We start from the raw sequence: 22,036 nt of genomic DNA on the forward strand, positions 1-22,036 counted from the left end.
TGCCCTCTAAGTATAATAGCAAAGAACTTGCTACACCCAAAACTTTCTGCAGCTTGGCTACCAATTTAACTTTCTTCACCCATGCTACTACATCTCCCTCACCAGTAAATGGTTTAAACATTTCACTTGTCACCTTGGAGGCCATAATAATGCTTAGATAGCTTGTAATCTCCTACCTTATTATGATGGAAAGAACAGCCACACAACTAATTTCACAATTAGCCTAATTAGAGAAGCTGACACAATACTCTGAGACAGTGCTCACAACCTACCAAACCCCATGAATCCAAAATTCCAACAAACCCACTCTTAGGCCACTCACCCACTAACCTCCCCATCTAGGGGGTTGCCACTGTACATACTCAGCAGGGTTGCCAGAAAGAAATAGCTGCCAATAATTCTACAATAATTATGTTACAACATTATCTTCCCTGAAGTAAATCAACCTGTGGATTATCTATGCTGCAACCTCATCAAAAGCCAAGCTTTATTCCTTAACTACCTGTGCCTTTTTTCTGCAGGGTGACAGCCAGCTATGCTAAGCTTAACAGAATAAGGAAAAAGTCTGTCTTAAATGTGGAATTAATCTGACATTACAGTGAATACTGTACCACAGAAAGGCCTTCTCATACAAAAATAGTATAAACAAACAAATAATAATAACATTCAGCCTATATAAATGAAATGAAAATAATAATCAAATATGACAAGACTTAAATCCAAACCAGATTTATATGGCTGATACAGCTCCATTTCATTCGGTCATCTTGAAAGAAATCTGACGGGCAGAGTGAAAGGATGCTAAACACTTCATGGGGAACAGTGTTAATATGTGGAATTGCTATGGAAACTCAAATGAAAATTGTTCCTAAATGGAAGATTAAAGAACCTGAAGGAACAGTGTTAATTCACTGTTGTGAATTGCATGGAAGACTTAAAACTCAAATGAAAATTGTCCTAAATGAAGATTAAAGAACATTTTGAAGTTCTTTAAGTCCATGTTATTTCAGTCCCAGCCCATGGACCTAGGGATCATGTTTACTGATATTATAAAATTTTAACTCAAGCTGCTAAATTTCTCCTCCAATGAGTGACTGATTGAAGAACTTAGTCAATATAAAAGCACCTTTAACTATTCTCCAACTGGTTTCACCACTAGGCCTAATGTTTAGATGCCATTGAACATTTAACCACTGTGCAAATGAGGCTATAGTTAATTTTCTTAATTTTCCAAAATGAGTACATTTTTTTTTCCTAGTGTTGATGTATAAAAGAGAAATTGTAACAAATTTGTGCTGGTAACCCATACAAGGGATGACATTTTATCAGCTGCACTTAAAAACAGGAAGAAACCAGAATTGTTATATATTTCTCTTGACTGGATTTGAAAATAAAGTGGGTTTGTCTTGACAATTCTGGGAACTATTGAGCATTTCTGGGAGGCCATTTTGAAAATGGAAAAATAAAATAATGAAATAGAATGCCCACCAATCACACACTGGTATTGGTAACTCACAAAAAATTTTGCAAATTAGTTAAGTGCCTCTTGAAAATTTGGAAAATGTCTCTTAAAAATTATGAAAATTTCTCCTAAAAATTAGGAACATGTCATACTCTGGGAACTTTTATATATCATTGCCATTTGGTAAAAGTGTTGCACACACTATTTCTGGGATTGTGGACAGCTTAAAAGCAAATTAAAGACATTTCAAAAGAGATACCTCTTACCTTAACCTAACCTTCCCTTAACCTTAACCTAGCCTAGAGCGCCATGTCCTAATCTGACTGAGGGGGAGGGGGTGTTTGCACTTCATACCCCTGAACAACCCCCTCCATCCCCACAGTAAGAGATACTGAGCATATCCAAATGGAAGGTACTCAACTATTCTGCAGTATTACTGCCATCCTAACATGATGGCAACACAGCATAATAATGCACCAAATTTCTGGGGTACGCAAAGGAACGAGTTTCTCTTATCTTTTATGCACAGGGTAATTCACCAAGGCCAATGACCATTGCTATTGTCACTAACCTACATGTAGGATAGTCACTATACTTTTTCATTTTCCTACTAAAATACTTGTTTCTCCCCTGATGGTACACCCTGGCCCTCTCTTTAATGTTAAATGTAGCCTGAAGAGTAGTTTGTAATAACTACATATTAACTGTCAAAGATGCAGAGGCTATAAATTTGCAATGGTTTTACCTCCCAAGTCAATTTCAATTAAACTACAAAGAGCTTAAAACACAATATAGGCCATTAAAAAAATACAGTACAAGTGCTTTTAAGAATAACTAATGCCATACTATTACCATTTCCTTCTTTTTAAGGCAAAAATGAGGAGTTCCCAAGCTTCTTTAAAACACACTTGTCACTGTCAAAGGGAAACTTAAAAGTAAACACAGGTTAAGTGTCATCATGGGTACCAACTGTTCTCCCCTACAGGTTTACCAACTACCTTTCTCACCAGCACTGTTTTGAGAGTCCTTGATTCAAAGCAAAATTAAAGTGGAATTTTTAAAGTTCATATATATCCACAGTGTATTTTTTCATCTTTAGTGTGACTAAGCAATAAAACAATGTACATAAACCAAATCAGCAGGATTTTCAATTCAGATGCATTAAAAAAAATTTTTATAGACTAATTTCTTGAGTTATTTGATATTTGATATAATAGTATGTCAAAATCATCCATGATTTCAGTGCATTTTACAGTGAAATTTGAAACTATAGGAGAAATCACATTACGCACCACTAGTAATGATGATCTAGTCACACATCACTGCAATTCATAAAATTTTTAAGCATGTATTTTTAGTGGATGGTAACCCCATACTTGGTGGTCTTGGAATACCATAGGGTATATCCATATACAACCATTAGTGAAAACAATAATAAAACATATTAAGCCTCCTTTCACCCAAAAGGAAATAAACCACCACTCTCGTGGGCAAAGAAATTTATTTGAAGGACATTACTGTACACTATTTGCAAAAAGTAGGAAGGACACATAGCAAGTTCATACTATCTGTCAACTTCTCTACAAATCAGGTCATTCCACACAGATAATACTCAGCAGCGCATTCCACATTTGGGATGCACTGAAGCCACTAATATCACTTGTCTGGACAGCAACCTGAACATTGGTAGATCTAAGTAGTAGCTCCGCGGCGGCGATTTCCTTTTGACTTGACTTTTTCTACAGTTTTTTGGTTGCTAATTATGGATTTATCTTCAATTTTTGTTGCATGAATGTAATTAACCTGTAAGTAACCCCTGCAGTCCATCCAACAAGGGGGTTTAGTCCATCAAACAAAGGGGTTTCCATACACGATCTTCACAAGACAGAGCACGAGTATGTCTGTTTGGAACGGTTCATATCCCGTCTGGCAAGTGCAATAACTTGTTAACGTATGGGTGCCCCCCGGGCCAGTACTAAACACAGCGAAGAGACATTCCATCCCCCCAATGCCAGTACTAAACACAGCGAAATGCATTTAACTCCCTCCTGTTGGCGAATGGCTCCCTCTTGTTTTTCCCTCCAGAGGGCGCCTCCACAACGTAAACATGTCCGCTCCATTTCTGTGTTCTCCCCTACCCAAAACCCCGAATTCTCACTGTCCCCCTTTACGGTTGAGTAGAGTTAGGGGGCAAATAACAGTGGCCAACAACAAACAAACTCACCGCCAGTATCAGAAGCCCTAAAAGTGTAGAAAAAACCAGTTTCCAAGGTAAAAACAGGCGCAGAGCTAGTACTTAGAACTACCTGAACATTTTCTAGAAGTATTACAATAAATAATAACAACATAATATAAAATCATACGCTATTTACAAGAGAAGAGTATGCAATGAAATATCACAAACTGGGAGCCTGTGGGTATTAACAATAATAGCCACTTTTTTAAAACTCTTGCATAGCTTGTATTGCACTGTTGATTAAATCAGACATTGATTTTCAGTCTTAGGTGAATTATGATACACATAGTGGTTTATTATATAGAGGTACCAAAGAAATTTTTATATGATGGTGGAGGAAACCTGGAAATTTCAAAAATAGGATGTGGCATATTATACTTAAGGTGATCTCATCCTACTACGATTAAGCACTCCACAATATTTCCCAGTACAGTACTGGAATTACATCTCTTAAACAACACCCATTTGACTTTCCTCAAACGAGGAGCACCACTATTACCTATATAAGTTATTAATTGAATAAATTATAATATAAATATGGTAACGCGGACATAATAAATAGTTTCGGGACAAACTTTACAAACTCTAGCAAGAATAAGACATAAAATGGCAATGAGATGACAGCGTTGTAATTTAGCATCCACTGATAACAAATTTGATTCACATTTCATGAAAATGAAATGCACATTTTTCAATGTTCCTCTAAGATGATGATCCACCTGACAGATAAAAGAGAAAAATGAAAGTGGTTACCAAAGACCACATCCTTTTCCAAGGAGCGCAAAAGTTCATTTCCACAGCAGAGCTTTCTTTTCAGACACTTTGCAACAGAAATTATTAAAAGAGGCACCGTTCATGCACTCATATGCAACAGAAATTTTTAAAAGAGACACCGTTAATGCACTTGTACTCTTTGCTTCTGCAAGATTATTCAGTGGGTGACATTTGTCACAGAGAATATATAGCTATACACAATCTTCTTGTTTCTGTACAGTAGAATAAAAGGACACAGAGGCAGAACGCAGCTTCCCAAGAAGACTAGCTATACAGTATAAATATGTACAACAGTTTATACACTTTAAAAAGCTAATATCTGTGTGGCTATCACCATTTTGTATGATTACGACAAACTGCACAGTCACTTGGTTTCCTTAGCATAAGTTTCTGATGCTCCGCTCAGTCACTTCTGTAGCATACCAGAGTATGCTTCTGTCACTGACATTTCTGCACTCGCATAATAATGTCCGAGTGTCTCACGCATTTTAAAGAGTTTTCAAGCCTACACTTAAACTATTTTAACCTGTTATACTTTCTATCCATGGCTTGTAATACGTCATTTTCATGTAGACCCCAGGGAGGTTAGGATAGGCGCACTTGATGCCATGGGAAACGGTACCAGCGAGGTACCATCTTCCGTCGTCTCCCTGAACCGACAGAGGGCCTCCGCTATCTCCCTGAAATATTACTCAGATTTAATAATAATAATAATAATAATAATAATAATAATAATAATAATAATAATAATAATAATAATAATAATAACCTAACAATCTTCATACAACACTTACACATCTTCAGAATGTGAAAGTAAACAGAAAAATTCTACAGCGGGGTATACCCAAGTTTTGGTAAATTTACTGCTATTTTGTACAATAATAATAATAATAATAATAATAATAATAATAATAATAATAATAATAATAATAATAATAATAATAATAATAATAATAACTACATGAAACTTTTTTCATCCATGCACAAATACCAAAATACGATACTTTATATCTAAATTACAAAGCCAATCAAAAATATGCCTAAAATTACTACACTACATTAGAATGATCAATGTAAAGTGTTTTAGTGTGATCACAGTGCTAAAGTTTGCTAACTGTTTTATGTTACTTTTTTAGCATTCAAGAACTTCTTTCTTTCTATGCGGAAGCCATGGACAAGAAATGTTGATGGAAAAAGAGTGGGGATGAATGTTACAGGCACTAAACTACTGAAAAATATTTCATTTATTGTGATAGTGAATGATTTATTTGTTTGTATAATCTAACGTTGCAACAACTACAGTCATCGGTGGGAGAAGTATTAAGTTTTTGGTTACAGATAATTCGGACGAAAAGGAAAGAAAAACAAGAAAACTAGTGGTCAAGTTCAAAGAAATATTCACTCAATCAAATCATGCTTTATAAATAACATCACACTTTGCATTAGAAAAAAGTTTGTGTTGCCTAAAAGTTCTATCACAAAATTCACAGCCTCCTCTTTCAAATGTCCATAACTGATCTTACCTCACACGAATCTCTTTTGCCTTCCTTGTACCCAGCACAGAAGAATTCATTTTTGATGGTCTTGATGTGGCCTGCCTCCAGGAACCATTTCTGACACTGGCTGTTCTTGATGATTGGCACTTGTACTTCGTTCAGCTGAGTAGGCACTGGGCCACCTGTAAGAGTATAGATACATGTCACAGTAGGCCTAGAAAAATTCCACATAAGCTGGATACCAAAACGATTAAAATTCCAAATCAAAACACGCGAATTGTCTAAATTATCAGAATATACACAAGGAAGTAAATGAAAGACAGTACAGATACGTGTCGCAGTAAGTAGTACATAGGCCTAGGAATAATCCACATAAACTGGATGCCAAAACAATTGAAACTCAATATCAAAACGTACAAGTCTCCAAATGGTGTGAATATATACGAGGGAGTAAATGAAGGTGTTGAAAGTTAATATGGATCTGTTTTCATACTCTTTTTTAACAACGAGAATACGTAATGAACTGTTGTGCTTTCAAGCGAACGTCTTCTTACCGTAGGAAAGTCGACCCCACCCGGTAACGTAACCAATCATCCCGGTGTAGTCTTCGTCCCCGTGGGGCATGCAGATGGGTACGATGTGCTCGTCGAACGTTACCGAACGCTCCATCTCCAGAAGCGCCAGATCGTTGTCGAACGTCTTGGCCACGTAGCCCTTGTGAACGATCACTCGCTTCACGTTCCTCTGCACCGTCTTCTTCGGCTCGTAGTCGTCAGAGAGGTCCCACTCGCCGAGCACGACGATGAGTGACGCAAGGAACCTGACGAAGGAAATTTGTTCACGTTTATTTTTGTTAAAAATTTGAAATGAATAGCAGTCATGGCGGTGCCATGTGCGTGAGTAGTATTTTTCGGGTCATTTGCTGCTGCGCTGTAGACTAATGATGATTTTGGGTTTCTCTCTCTCTCTCTCTCTCTCTCTCTCTCTCTCTCTCTCTCTCTCTCTCTCTCTCTCTCTCTCTTATAGAATTAGCTAGTGATCCAAACGTCTAGTGAAATCTCTCTCTCTCTCTCTCTCTCTCTCTCTTACAGAATTAGCAAGTGATCCAAACGTCTAGTGAAATCTCTCTCTCTCTCTCTCTCTCTCTCTCTCTCTCTCTCTCTCTCTCTCTCTCTCTCTCTCTCCAAAAATTAGCTAGTGATCCAAATCTATCAAATCTCTCTCTCTCTCTCTCTCTCTCTTACAGAATTAGCTAGTAATCCAAATGTCTAGTGAAATTTCTTTCTCTCTCTCTCTCTCTCTCTTCTCTAAAATTACTAGTAATCCAAATGTCTAGTGAAATTTCTCTCTCTCTCTCTCAAATTAGCTAGTGATCCTCTCTCTCTCTCTCTCTCTCTAAAATTAGCAAGTGATTCAAATGTCTAGTGAAATCTCTCTCTCTCTCTCTCTCTCTCTCTCTCTCTCTCTCTCTCTCTTACAGAATTAGCTAGTAATCCAAATGTCTAGTGAAATTTCTTTCTCTCTCTCTCTCTCTCTCTCTCTCTCTCTCTCTCTCTCTCTCTAGTAATCCATCTCTCTCTCTCTCTCTCTCTCTCTCTCTCTCTCTCTACAGAATTAGCTAGTGATCCAAATAGCTCTCTCTCTCTCTCTCTCTCTCTCTCTCTCTCTCTCTCTCTCTCTCTCTTCTCTAAAATTACTAGTAATCCAAATGTTTAGTGAAGTTCTTTTTCTCTCTCTCTCTCTCAAATTAGCTAGTGATCCAAGTCTCTCTCTCTCTCTCTCTCTCTCTCTCTCTCTCTCTCTCTCTCTCTCTCTCTCTCTCTCTCTCTCTCTCCAAAAAATTAGCAAGTGATTCAAATGTCTAGTGAAATCTCTCTCTCTCTCTCTCTCTCTCTCTCTCTCTCTCTCTCTCTCTCTCTCTCTCTCTCTCTCTCAGCACACGCCTCACATAACAGACAGACAGAAGAACAGCATACATAACAAACAAAGCCAATCCAGCAACTTACCCAGGCTGGCAATGAGCAGCAGTCAAGACGTATTTCTTGTTAAGCAGAACGCCCCCACACTTATTCTTCGTGAAGATCCCTAACCAGGTGGACTCTTTAATGAGGGCCTGCCACGGCCATTCGGCAAAATCGGACCTCTCGCCATTGACGATCCTGCCTTCTCTGGCCAGGGGCCGAACGCCACAGGCTGAAATAGGAGTTGAATGGTAACCTCTTGAAATGGAAGTGGAATTATTGAATGGTAACCCCTTGAAATAGAAGTGGAATTATTGAATGGTAACCTCTTGAAATGGAATGGAATTTGCAAAGCTACTCAGAGTACAGTGGACGGTGGTTCTGTGTGTATATATAAATTTCTGTCTCACATCGGGATCGAACCCAGGTCTTTCAATTGAAAGGCAAGAGCGATAACAACTGAACCAAACAGTTCGTAAGAGAAGTTGGAACTTAGGTACACTGCTGTACCTGGGCAGGCTTAGTTCTTTTATGACCCGTGTGGTTCAGTTAGTAGTGCCCCTTTTCAATATATACCTTTCAATATATATATATATATATATATATATATATATATATATATATATATATATATATATCCTACTAACATCAAGATCGAACCCAGGTCTTTCAAATGAAAGGCAAGGGAGCTACTAATACTAACTAAACCACACGGGTCATAAAAGAACTACGCCTGCCCAGGTATGAGCCTTAGGTACAGTGGTACCCAAGTTCCAACTTCTCTTATGAATCATGTGGTTCAGTTGGTATCGCTCTTGCCTTTCAGTTGAAAGACCTGGGGTTCGATCCCGATGTGAGATAGAAATTTATCTCCGTTCCACACGTGGGTGTTTGTTGATTAAATTTAATATATATCCTACTATTCACTACTCCACGGATTATAATTATGAAGTCTGGAGTTCCTTCACTTTAATGAATGAGAATTCATCGGACGACATTTTTTTTATTTATGAAATATAATGTTTATTTATTTGTTTGATCTTCTCGTGGGGAAAACATGTCACGTGAACATACCAACACCTGCGACGCAAAGAAGACGACCACACCTGTCAAACACCTGTCAAAAAAACAACAGAAGGGTGCGCATGCGCACACGACAACAAGAACAATCACCCCACCTCCGCCCTTACTTGTTTTAAAATCCCACACTCTAGTCGTCGTGGAGGGGGTCGTCGTCGGGGTCGTCGTCGTCGTAGTAGTAGTAGTAGTAGTAGAAGTAGTCGTTGTCTTAGTAGTAGTCGTTGTACTGGTAGTCGTCGCTGCCTTCGTAGGGGCAGAGGTCAGGACCGGCAAGTTGATGCGATTGGTCACGGGATTTGGGGCGGGTCCGCTGGTGGGCTTCGGCCTCGGAGGTTTGGTCGAGGTCGTGGACGAGGTCAATCCGGGTGGCACGGGGTAGATGATGTCCTCCCCGGGCACGAAGTTGGTCAGGTTGAAAAGCTGCAAATGGATGATGGTTGGGTACTTTAGCTGCTGCGAGGATAAAGCTGACTTATGGTTTAATAATAATAATAATAATAATAATAATAATAATAATAATAATAACAATAATAATAATAATAATAAGAAGAAGAAGAAGAAGAAGAAGAAGAAGAAGAAGAAGAAGAAGAAGACGAAGAAGAAGAAGCTGACTTATAGTTTAATAATAATAATAATAATAATAATAATAATAATAATAATAATAATAATAATAATAATAATAAGAAGAAGAAGAAGAAGAAGAAGAAGAAGAAGAAGAAGAAGAAGAAGAAGAAGAAGAAGAAGAAGCTGACTTATGCTTTAAAAATAATAATAATAATAATAATAATAATAATAATAATAATAAGAAGAAGAAGAAGAAGAAGAAGAAGAAGAAGAAGAAGAAGAAGAAGAAGAAGAAGAAGAAGAAGAAGAAGAAGCTGACTTATGGTTTAATAATAATAATAATAATAATAATAATAATAAATAATAAGAAGAAGAAAGAAGAAGAAGAAGAAGAAGAAGAAGAAGAAGAAGAAGAAGCTGACTTATGGTTTTAATAATAATAATAATAATAATAATAATAATAATAATAATAATAATAATAATAACAATAAAGCTGACTTATAATAATAATAATAATAATAATAATAATAATAATAATAATAATAATAATAATAATAATAATAATAAGTAAATGTGCCTCGCTGTCGAACATCTCAGTTCCAGAGGACCTTTATTCCTCACACGTTGGACTGTGGAACAACCTCCCTGAGATTTCGTGCAATTGGAACTTCGGAAGTTCAAGCTACTACCGTAATCCAATTCAACTTGTTTTTTTTAATATTTTACTTATATTTTTATTTATTCGTTAATTTGTTAATTTATCTGTTTTTCTAACTGACCTCTCCTTCCTATATTTCTTATTACCTTCTATTATTTCTTTATTTTTATTTTTAGTATTATTATATTTATTTCTAGTATTTTTATTTTTAGCATTTTTATTTTTATTTTCAGTATTGTTGTTTTTATTTTTAGTATTTTTATTTCTATTTTTAGTATGTTTATTTTTATTTTCAGTATTTTTATATTTAGTATTTTTATTTTAGTATTTTTATTATTTTTATTTTTGCAGTATTTTTGAATTTCAAGTCAATGGCCCCTGTGATTTTTGTTCCATATGAACAGGGGTATATCTTCTGAATAATAATAATAATAATAATAATAATAATAATAATAATAATAATAATAATAATAATAATAATAATAATAATAATATGATTAAACTGAAATCTCCTGATATAGGTGACCTAACATTCAACCGGGGGTATCTTGAATAAAAATGTTAACAAATTTCACTAGTTTCTGTTGGAATGTGATGCAACTTACTGTCCCCTACGTAGGGAGTACTTTAGTGTTCGATGCTTTTAGAAGTAAAATCCAGGAGAAGAATATAAGCAATAAAATGATCACTGAAAAAAACCTCCTCAGATATAAAAAATCAGCAGCTGATTTATTATACAACTTTGATATTTTGTTAAACCAGAAAAGACCTTATAAAAAAAATTAAAGTCTAGACTGTGCCTTCCACTTTCTTGAAGATGTATAATTAAATCATTCTTCTGCTGTCATATGTCCTAAAAAGGCTATTTTTGCAATTACTGAACATACAATACTGTGAGAAGATATATAATTAAATCATTCTTTAACTGCCAAAAGTCCTAAAAAGTCTATCTTTGTAATTACTGAACACACAATACTATGAGAAGATATATAATTGAACCATTCTTTAACTGCTAAAAGTCCTAAAAAGACTATCTTTGTAATTACTGAACACACAATACTATGAGAAGATATATAATTAAATCATTCTTTAACTGCCAAAAGTCCTAAAAAGGCTATCTTTGTAATTACTGAACACACAATACTATGAGAAGATATATAATTAAATCATTCTTTAACTGCCAAAAAGTCCTAAAAGGCTATCTTTGTAATTACTGAACACACAATACTATGAGAAGATATATAATTAAATCATTCTTTAACCGCCAAAAGTCCTAAAAAGGCTATCTTTGTAATTACTGAACATATAATACTATGAGAAGATATATAATTGAATCATTCTTTAACTGCCAAAAGTCCTAAAAAGGCTATCTTTGTAATTACTGAACACACAATACTATGAGAAGATATATAATTAAATCATTCTTTAACTGCCAAAAGTCCTAAAAAGATTATCTCTGTAATTAATGTACATAACTACAGTATGACGTAAATCTATACCCATGACTCGGGTCAAAAATAAATAAGCATATATTAGATAATTAAAGCATAAATTCAAAAGCTTAACATACAGGCATAGAGGGACTGTAAATTGTCTTGTAAAGTGTCCTGATTTATACAGAACATAACAGGTGAGAAATACACTTAAGTGGGTGAATTGTGTATGTCTGTAATGCGGTGCATTAATGCACACAGAGGTGTCAAAAAAGAGAGAGAGAGAGAGAGAGAGAGATTGTGATTTCGTTACACGATTCTCTCACCTGAGCCAAGAGATTGAAATCAATGGGTGGAGACGACAGTTCCGTTGTTGTTTTTGTCGCTGTTGTTGGCATTGTTGTTGTTGTTGCAGTCACGGGAGCTTCCGGTGGAGACGAATTGATGAAGTCTACGATGAACTGATCAATGGGCGATATGGGTTGCTCGGTAGTAGGCTCCGTCGTGGTCCTTGGGGTAGTCGTCGTTCCTCTGGAGACCGGTGGTGGTCTAGGTCGTCTCGTGGTGACAGTCGGTTTTCTGGTGGTCGTACTTGTAGATTTAGTAGTAGTAGTACTAGTAGTAGTGGTAGTACTAGCCGTTGTCTGGTCATTTCCACCTGCAGTGCTGCCACTTTGAACGTCATAAGAAACAGTGTGTATAGGATAGGTCGAAGTTGCCCACGGCTCCGCAGTTGTGTTACGGTGCTTAATATTAACTTCCCCGGCTATATCCTGCAGGATATCGCCTGGGATAATTGGCGTCAGATCCGACTCTAAGCCCGAGACGCTAGTTTCAGTCGACAAAGTCGTGATTTTTGAAGTTGCCTGAGTAGGCCTGGGAGTAGTCGAGAGCTTAAGAGTTTGTAAGGTTTGAACTGGCCTGCGTGTTGTCGTCCAGACCATCAACAGTGAGTCACTTGAGTCACCTGACACTGCAGTGTCACTTGGTTTGGGCCTGGTTGGTCTAGCCGTTGTCCAGAATGCGAGGGGGTCAGTCAAATCTGGTTTGTCAGTGACAGTAGCATTTTGTGACGGTGGTCGGGCGGTTGGCACTGTCTGAGGTCTTATGCTCATGATTGGTACCTGTGGTGACACTGTCCAGAAGAGCAAGGGGTCGATTTCCTCCGGGGAAGGTCTTTCAGAACTCGGTCTAGGGGTCGAAGTCAAGAGAGATAAGACGGATTCGGGTGGTCTAGCATTTAGAATAGAAGGCTGGGGAGAGAGCGTCCATATCAATATTGGTTCTGTGGCCGGCTTATCAGCAGGAACTGTTGTCGTGTCAATTGATGCTGTGTCCGGAAGGCCCTGGGTTGTGGTTTCGGGTGGTCTGGTAGACGTCAGAGTAGTCGTTACTGTAGTCATTTCTGTTGTTTGAACGTGATCTGCTTCCGTCTGAAACAGTTCAGGCAACATGTCGAGCGTAGTAGTTTTATACGGAGTACGAGTTGTGTAATCATCTATTTCATTATGAGATATGTACGAAGCGTCGGTGGTTTCAGAGAGGTAATTGATATCCGGAGTGACAGGTATCTGCGTTTCGTCCGGCTTGCTGAAAATCGAATGTGAAAAGTCTTCGATCCAATGCAGGGGCGTGTGAGTCGTCGTTTTCGAAAACTTCTGCTTGACGGGCTTCTTCGCAGTAAAGGGCCTCACGTAGGGTCTGTGAGACGTCGGTCTAGGCTCGAAGTAAAGTTCGTCTTTCTCGGGTGAGTCCGACATCGGCCCTGGGTTTTCGGTGTTTTCGTACACGAGGAGTGGGTCCGTCACGTCGTATTTGGAGATTTCGTAAGTGGCAAAGCCGTCCTGCCCGTCGGGCAGAGTCATCATCACGGTTTTTTCGGTGTTGTCAGTCAGTTCCTCCAGGTCCCCCCCACTTTCCTTGGTGGAGCTCTCGACAACGGTGAACGTTATCATGCCACCGTTAGCCAAAACGTCAGGGATGCCGGTCTCACTCTCACCGTAGAATTTGGACACGGGCTCAGTAGAAAGTGTATCGGCTTCCGTAGTAGTCGAAGGTTTTTCAGTAGTGCTGAGAGTTCCCGCTGAACTGAGATGATCGACAGCAACTGATGGTTCGGTTGCAAGCATAAAATCCTGAGTGGTTGTTTCCTTCGTGTGGGTAATCGGCGGAGCTGCAGTCGACAGATGCCCAGAATTACTTGGTATCTCATCCTCCAACGTTTCTTGACCGGGGTCGCTGACGCCGATGATACCGGGAACGATTCTCTCCCCGGTGAAGCTGCTGCTGCCCAGTTCGTTACCCACATTTAACGTGCTCGGAAGTTTATCTATAGCGTCGCCAACTACAGAGTCTTCCCCTACGCTACCCGCGTTACTAAGTGATTCCTCTGGCGTTCCATCCAAAGGCACTAATAAACCCGTCTCCGCCTCCAGTTCCACGTTCTGTATCGCGAAGAGACTTTCGCCCTGCGAAGCTGATGATGATGATGATGATGATGATGATGGCACTTTTGAACCTGTAATTTTTAATTCTCCTCCTCCTCCTCCTCCTCCTCCTGGACGAGGCTTCGCCTCCTCCTCCTCCTCCTCCTCCTCCTCGACATCGTCTTCTTCCCCCTCTCCTCCACCTGGTAAGTCACAGCAGGCTCCGAAGAGGAATCCGTCGATGCACGTCCCAACGACGTGGCCTCCTCTCTGGTAGCACTCGAAGTTGAACATGCAGGTGCCCGGCTCCCCCAACGGGCCTTTGCACAAGCTCGGCTCAATCTTCAGTTTTCGCTGGCTCGAAAACGATCCTGAAATGAGAAGGGGAAAAAAGTTTTAGACGACCCTAAAATAAGAAAAAAAATTTAAATGAGAAAAATTTAAATTAAGAAAAAAAAATTGAGAGAAAAAATTTTGAATGAGAGAAAAAAGTTTTAGACAATCCTAAAATGAGAATAAATTAAAATGAGAGAAAAGTGTTAGACGATCCTAGATTGAGAAAAAATTTAAAATTAGAGAAAAATGTTTAGACGATCCTAAAATGAGAGAAAAAAATGTAAAATGAGAGAAAAAATTTTAAATAAGAGGAAAAAAGTTTTAGACGCTCTTAAAATGAGAAAAGAAAATTTAAAATGAGAGGAAAAAAGGTTTTATACGGTCCTAAAATAAGAAAAAAAAATTTAAATGAGAGAAAAAAGTTTTAGACGATCCTAAAATGAGAGAGAAAAATTTAAAATGAGAGAAAAAGTTTTAGACAATCATTTAATGATCATTTAATTAGAGAAAAAATTAAAATGAGAGAAAAAAAAGTTTTAGGCGATCCTAAAATGAGAGAAAAAAAAATTTAAACGAGAGAAAAAAGTTTTAGACAATCCTAAAATGAGAGAGAAAAAGTTAAAATGAGAGAAAAAAGTTTTAGACGATCCTAAAATGAGAAAAAAATTAAAATAAAAAAATTTTAAATGAGAAAAAAAATTAAAATGAGGAAAAAAAGTTTTAGACGATCCTAAAATGAGAAAAAAAATAAAAAGAGAAAGTTTTAGACGATCCTAAAATGAGAAAAAATTGTAAAATGAGAGAAAAAAGTTTTAAATTATCATAAAATGAGAGAAAAGGTTTTAAACGATCCTAAAATTATATAAAAAAGTTTTAAACGATCCTTAAGTGAGAGGGAAAAGTTTAAAACGATCATTAAATGAGATACAAGTTCATCAATGACCCTAAAATGAGAGAAGAATTAACTTATGATTTGATTTTTATATTATTTGATTTGATTTCCATAAATTTTAATACATTTATACATTTTAAGACATTCATAAATTATACACACAGCCAGGCAAGGATATTAACAACGTATTTATCATCCGAATACATTTCCTACATTATAAGACATTCATAAATTATATATACACACAGTCAGGCAAGGATATTGAGAGAAAAAGTGGGACTTACTGTTTATAAATATGGAATAAACCAAAATGGAAAAAAATAAAAATGGCATAACAATAATGTGTCCACGTGAACTTAACAGAGTTTTTTTTTTATAATAGTACTCGTAAGTATCAGTTCTGAGTAGAACTGACTAATATAAGGCCAGTCAGTTATTAACTGTTCCCTATAATCGCCAGGTAAGTTATTGACTGTTCTATATCATTCTTCAAGTTACTGGCATTTTTTTAAACCTTGTTTTCTCGAGATTTTCACGAGAGAATAACCAAAATCGATTTAATAAATTTTTGACAGCCACTGACAAAAATATATATTCAGAGAGAGAGAGAGAGAGAGAGAGAGAGAGAGATCAGAGAGAGAGAAATAAATCACTAAGTGCTAAAAAGAGCAAGGAATTATAGATTGGAAGGTTTGCCTGAAGAAAAAAGATAATCATTGGGTGGAGTCGTTCAATGCATGGCAATTTCCCAATTAGTCTCCTTCAGAGAATCTAGAAGGATGGGAATTTCAACGTGCATATATATATATATATATATATATATATATATATATATATATATATATATATATATATATATATATATATATATGAATGTATGTATGTATGTAATACACACATATGATATGTACAGTATAAATATATATGTCACGATTCATGAATTATTTCGCCGACGGAGCTCACGAAGATATGTCTAAAATGACGTTTACGTAAGAATTCAAAATCTTAGATTAACTTCTCGCGCATAAGGCTAGGAAATAAGAACTGGAAGTACGCTGATCGCTTCCACGTTAAACAGTCCACTCTTCTAAAAACATTGAAAAACTCGCGTAAGTGAAAACGCTCGTATACGGATCTTGACACGTGAATTCGAAAGTGAACATCATTTCAGCACGGCGGCCTAATAAGTCAAGCAATAATCTCCGTGCATATCTGAAGCTTATAATAATAAGGCCTCGTCATTGACCTCAATTACGCCTCGGGTATCAGAGCGGTGAGAAACTCTATTCAATCACTCATCTCCCCCGAGATAATCATATCATTCTGTGATGTGGAATGAGGGTAATTCTACCTCTCAAGGTCGCCTTGCGCATGTGCGGAGATCGAGCAGGAGGGAGACAGCATTGCAGGGAGCTTGGGAGGGAGTTTTCTTGGCGCGCCTTACTTCCGCAGCCAAATCGTGCGGGAGAAAATAGGCCAACCAAACGAAAGTGACGACTGGAAGCGGATTTCTCTTAATAACATCACGATATTGGTCCCTTTGCACGAAGCCATTACACACCCGCAGCCGCTTTGTGCGCGATGCTGCATAGTATTCCAGATACAATGGGGTCACAAAACACAATACGCCTTGAAATTGAAATAAGATTGCAGTAGTGCTTTCACTGAAACTCACTAGACCGCCCACCTTAGCTTTCAACGGCTGTAACGGTCTGTGATTTTAGTCCTAGACAACGGAAAACTAAAGAAATAACTTCAGAAACTACATAAAACCCTTCTCTGTCGTAATGCTCTCCCTTGACCAGTCAACCAGAGTGTGCACAACGGTCCAGGAGGCAGAAGCTACGTAACAAGAAGAGAACCTGGGGGTGGGGGAAGGAGATGAATAATACTACGAGATACAATATGGCGTATCTTAGATAAACACTTTTTTTTTTTTTATCAGGACTTCAGCCTTGGTAGTATAACGGATATGCCATTCGGAACGTGCGTTACTATGAGAACCGTAGAGTGTAATTTATGGAATTAAATGAAAGATGTATTGAAATATGATACTTAAAATGAAAGATATATTGAAATATGATACTTAAATGAAAGATGTATTGAAATATGATACTTAAATTGAAATAAGATACTTAAATGAAAGATATATTGAAATGACACTTAAACGATATATTGAAATATGATACTTAAATGAAAGATATATTGAAATATGAAACTTAAATGAAATACATTGAAATATGGTACTTAAATGAAAGATATATTGAAATAGGATTCTTAAATGAAAGAGATTTTGAAATAGGATACTTAAACGAAAGAGATATTGAAATAGGTTACTTAAAATGAAAGATATATTGAAATATGATATTTAAATGAAAGATATATTGTTAAATGGAAGATACATTGAAGTATGATACTTAAAATGAAAGATATATTGAAATATGATACTTAAGAGAAAGATATATTGAAATATGATATTTAAATGAAAGATATATTGAAATATACTTATACTGAAATATGATAAACTGTAAACTATAAAGGAAATAACCATCCCATGCGCAACAGATTTGGAACTGGCACAGAATTATAAAAATGTACTGATAGGTAACAGAGGATAGAGAAAAAGCGACGGCAAGAAATAAACAAGTAAAAAATGCGCCGAAGTTTCTTCTGCGAAATCGATTTTTCTGTACAGCCGCTATAGCGGATATTCAAGGCCACCGAAAATAGATCTATCTTTCGGTGGTCACGATATAATGCTGTATGAGCCGCGCCCCATGAAACTTTAACTACGGCCCGGTGGTGGCATGTCCTATATCGGTGCCAGAAGCACGATTATGGCTAACTCTAACCTTAAATAGAATAAAAACTACTGAGGCTAGATGGCTGCAATTTGGTATGTCTGATGACTAGGAGACTGGATGGTCAACATACCAATTTCCAGCCCTCTAGCCTCAGTAGTTTTTAAGCTCTGAGGGCGGACAGATAAAACTGCGGAGGGAGAGACAAAGCCAGCCAATAGCTTTCTTTTACAGAAAACTAAAAACCAATAGTATCTACGAAGGACCTCGACGGCAACGCTCAATCTGGCTTCGCCATCCCACCGCGAATTTCAATTTACCGTTCGGAACGCGAAGGTGCGAACTCCGATCCAGGTCGGGAATTGGACAAAACACAGATTGCTTCTGATTGCAGTCGCCGAGACCAGATTTTTGTCAAGAGCGTTTGCGCGGGATTTCTGAAATTTATGATCGTGGCGAGTTGCTGTTAACATTGGAGCATCAGAGAAGAAATGCAGATAGATTTACATTGTGTGCACGTGTGTACGTATTATGAGTCTATGTATGCCTATACGAGCTCATATAAGTCTAGTAAATCTAAACGCTTGTGTAGATGTATCTGATTATCTTTTAACTAATACAAAGCTACAATTCTGAACTATAAGATATATATATATATATATATATATATATATATATATATATATATATATATATATATATGATACTTATCGGTGGATTCGAACCAAATCACTGCTGTTATGAGAGCCAGCAGTGACCTTATTTAATGCGTCTTCAAATGGAAAATTAATAATTTTTGTTTTATGAAAACTACAAAATTATTCAGAGCGGGAAGAGCAAAAATTAAAAACTGTAGGTATTATGAAATCTACACTCGGGTGATTTTACATTTTGGGGGTTGAGAATAACGAAAAATTGAATTGAATTGAATACAGAATTTAGGCCAAAGGCCAAGCACTGGGACCTATGAGGTCATTCATCGCTGAGCCGGAAATTGAGAGTAAAAGGCTTGAAAGGTGTAACAGGAGGAAAACCTCACAGCAGCTGCACTGTGAAACAATTGTTAGAAGACGGTGGAAAATAAGATGGAAGAGTGAGAATATGAAAGGAAGTACAATAAAAGTAGCGAAAGGGGTTGCAGCTATGGGTCGAAAGTACGCTGCAAAGAACCTTAAGTAATGCCTACAGTGCACCGCATGAGGTGCACTGACGGCACTATCCCCCTAAGGGGTGAATAATGAAAAAGACATTTCTTTTAATTGGAAAAATATTGATATGATGAAGACTTCCAAACGAAAAAACAGACTTAGCTTTACAAACAATGATTTTAAAGACTAGCTCAGTAGTTACCAGAGAGAGAAAGAGAGAGAGATTTAAAGTACGGCACTCGTTAAAAAAATTAAAGAGAGAGAGAGAGATTTAAAGTACGGCACTCGTTAAAAAAAACCTTAGAGAGAGAGAGAGAGAGAGATTTAAAGTGCAGCACTCGTTAAAAAAGCCTTACAGAGAGAGAGAGAGAGAGAGAGAGATTTAAAGTACAGCACTCCTTAAAAAAGCCAGAGAGAGAGAGAGAGACTTAAAATACAGCACGCTAAAAAAAGCCTTAAGAGAGAAAGAGAGAGAGAGAGAGAGAGAGAGAGATTTAAAGTACAACATTCGTTAAAAAACCTTAGAGAGAGAGAGAGAGAGAGACACAGACACACACACACACGATATGCTTCGCTTCATTTGACGGTCAGAAAATCGTGCATGATTTCAATTTACAGTTACAATAATTACGATTCAAAAAAAAAAAAAAAGATTCAAAATTTTGGATTACTTTTTTTCTAGGTCACTTTAATGAGCCATAGTCGAGTGATTTTGAGGACCAAATCGAATTTCTTTTTATATATGTTCACGGACGGTATTTCAGATTTCTCCTCATCCGTGTTTTAGTTTTATTTAAGAGTTAACGCTAAATATACATGAATAGAGAGAGAGAGAGAGAGAGAGAGAGAGAGAGAGAGAGAGAGAGAGAGAGAGAGAGAGAGAGAGAGAGAGAAATTTCTGGTGAGAGCATTTATATATATCCATATATAATATATATACATATATATATATATACATATATGTATGCATATAAATATTTATGTATATATATATATATATTTATTTATTTATTTATTTATTTATTTATATATATAGATAGACAGACAGATAGATAGATAGATAGATAAACTAACATATAAATATATATAAACATATATACATATATCTATTTATATAATATATATATATACACATACACACGTGTGTGTGTGTGGAGTCAAGTAATCTTCTTCCAAAAAAACAAGCGCGCCATTATTTTCCAAAAATGCGCATCATATGCACGTCCCGTTATAAGCAGCTGGTGCCGAACAAATAGCTCAAAAAAAACACACACACAAAAAAAAACTCACCAGTCAAAACATCCGTAAATAAATATTTGAATACGATAATTGCCCATTAAACCTAGCAGCCATTGAGTTTTGGTTCATTAGGGAAGTACCGTAATCAGTTTCTTAAACGGGGCCCGCTAAGGAAGGACGCGTTTTTTTTTTTTTTTTTTTTTTTTTGTCACCAGGAAAAACTGAATGGGTGTTTTACGAGATACAGTTACGCAAGCTTACTGCATCTGTATATGTATATGTGTATACACACATGTGCATATGTATGTATATCTACATTGTATTCATAAGCAACATTTTCACTTATAATGTGGAAAAACAGGACACACACTACAGTTAAAATCAGTCAGAATAGAAGATGGAAGGAAGGAAGGAATGGAACAGGAACGGAGGTACAGTAAAAAGACATTAAAGGCGTTGCAGCTAGGGGGGTCGAATGCCTACAGGACTAACACCCTCCCCCTTCGTGGTTCTTTTCGTAAATGCAAAGCCTTCCCAGAAAGCTTAAATTTCTTAAAAGATAAATTATGTCTCATTTCTTCAAAAGAGCATCCCCATAGGCGGGGTAGCGCCGTCAGTGCGCCTCATGCGGTGCACTGTAGGCATTACTTAGGGTTCTTTGCAGCGTGCCTTCCTTAGGCCCCTAGCTGCAACCCATTTCGTTCCTTTTACTGTAACTCCTTTTATATTCTCTTTCTTCCATCTTACTTTCCAGCCTCTCCTGACAATTGATTCATAGTGCAACTGCTTTGAGGTTTTCCTCCTGTTACGCCTTTCAAACCTTTCCACTGTCAATTTCCGTTTCAGCGCTGAACCCAGTGCTTGGCCTTTGGCCTAAATTCTATATTCAATTCAACTCATTTCATAAGAGAAGGATCTCTTCCATGGATCCTGGGAATGATTAAAATCTCTCTCTCTCTGCCTCTTTCAAATTGCCTCGATTCCAAACCACGGCTTCGAAAGGAAATGCATTCGATAAGGTCGCCGCCCCCTCGCCTTCTTCCCACCACTGAATTTCACCCTCGTCGCTTCACCTACTTTCTGCACAAACAAACAAACGGGCTAACAAACAAACACGTGAGCGTCTGAGCCAAGACCTTAAAGAAGAGAGGTCTTGGTGTCTTCGAAGAGAGAGAGGTCTCGGTGTCTCAGAATTCACCCACACGCAGACACAAGGACCGCGCTAATGCTTAGGGTCGTGTGTTCGAGGCACTAATCACACCAGTGGTTAATCTGCCTGTGTGTAATCTATACTTGAAACTGCAAATTAACCTCCTCTCTTTTTATACATGTATCTTATTCTTTTATTCCTTTTGAAATTAATACCGAGTACGGAAGTACCTTTGCAGTACGCTGTGACGTAATGCCATTAAGCAGTTCATAAGTTACAGGAATATAATAATCAGACAGAGATAGATAGATAGATAGATAGATAGATAGATAGATAGATGGATAGATCTAGTAATAAATAAAGAAGGAAAACAAATATTA

At 37.1% G+C, this 22,036-nt stretch overlaps 1 protein-coding gene across 2 annotated transcripts in view; it reads right to left on the reverse strand.

The window, feature by feature from the left end:
• Window positions 1-2,944: 2,944 nt before the first annotated feature.
• LOC136831189 (uncharacterized) overlaps window positions 2,945-22,036 on the reverse strand; it is a 159,644-nt gene continuing 140,552 nt past the window's right edge. For both annotated transcript variants that reach the window (XM_067091173.1, XM_067091172.1), the window contains 6 exons: window positions 11,991-14,461; window positions 9,120-9,429; window positions 7,975-8,161; window positions 6,523-6,788; window positions 5,996-6,150; window positions 2,945-5,152 (listed from right to left, as the gene is read on the reverse strand). In XM_067091173.1, the coding sequence (XP_066947274.1) occupies window positions 4,994-5,152; window positions 5,996-6,150; window positions 6,523-6,788; window positions 7,975-8,161; window positions 9,120-9,429; window positions 11,991-14,461 (3,548 nt within the window). In that variant the 3' untranslated portion in view covers window positions 2,945-4,993. The remainder of the gene's footprint in view (window positions 5,153-5,995; window positions 6,151-6,522; window positions 6,789-7,974; window positions 8,162-9,119; window positions 9,430-11,990; window positions 14,462-22,036) is intronic.

The sequence above is a fragment of the Macrobrachium rosenbergii genome, chromosome 48 (genome assembly GCF_040412425.1).
Source record: "Macrobrachium rosenbergii isolate ZJJX-2024 chromosome 48, ASM4041242v1, whole genome shotgun sequence".
Taxonomy (NCBI): domain Eukaryota; kingdom Metazoa; phylum Arthropoda; class Malacostraca; order Decapoda; family Palaemonidae; genus Macrobrachium; species Macrobrachium rosenbergii.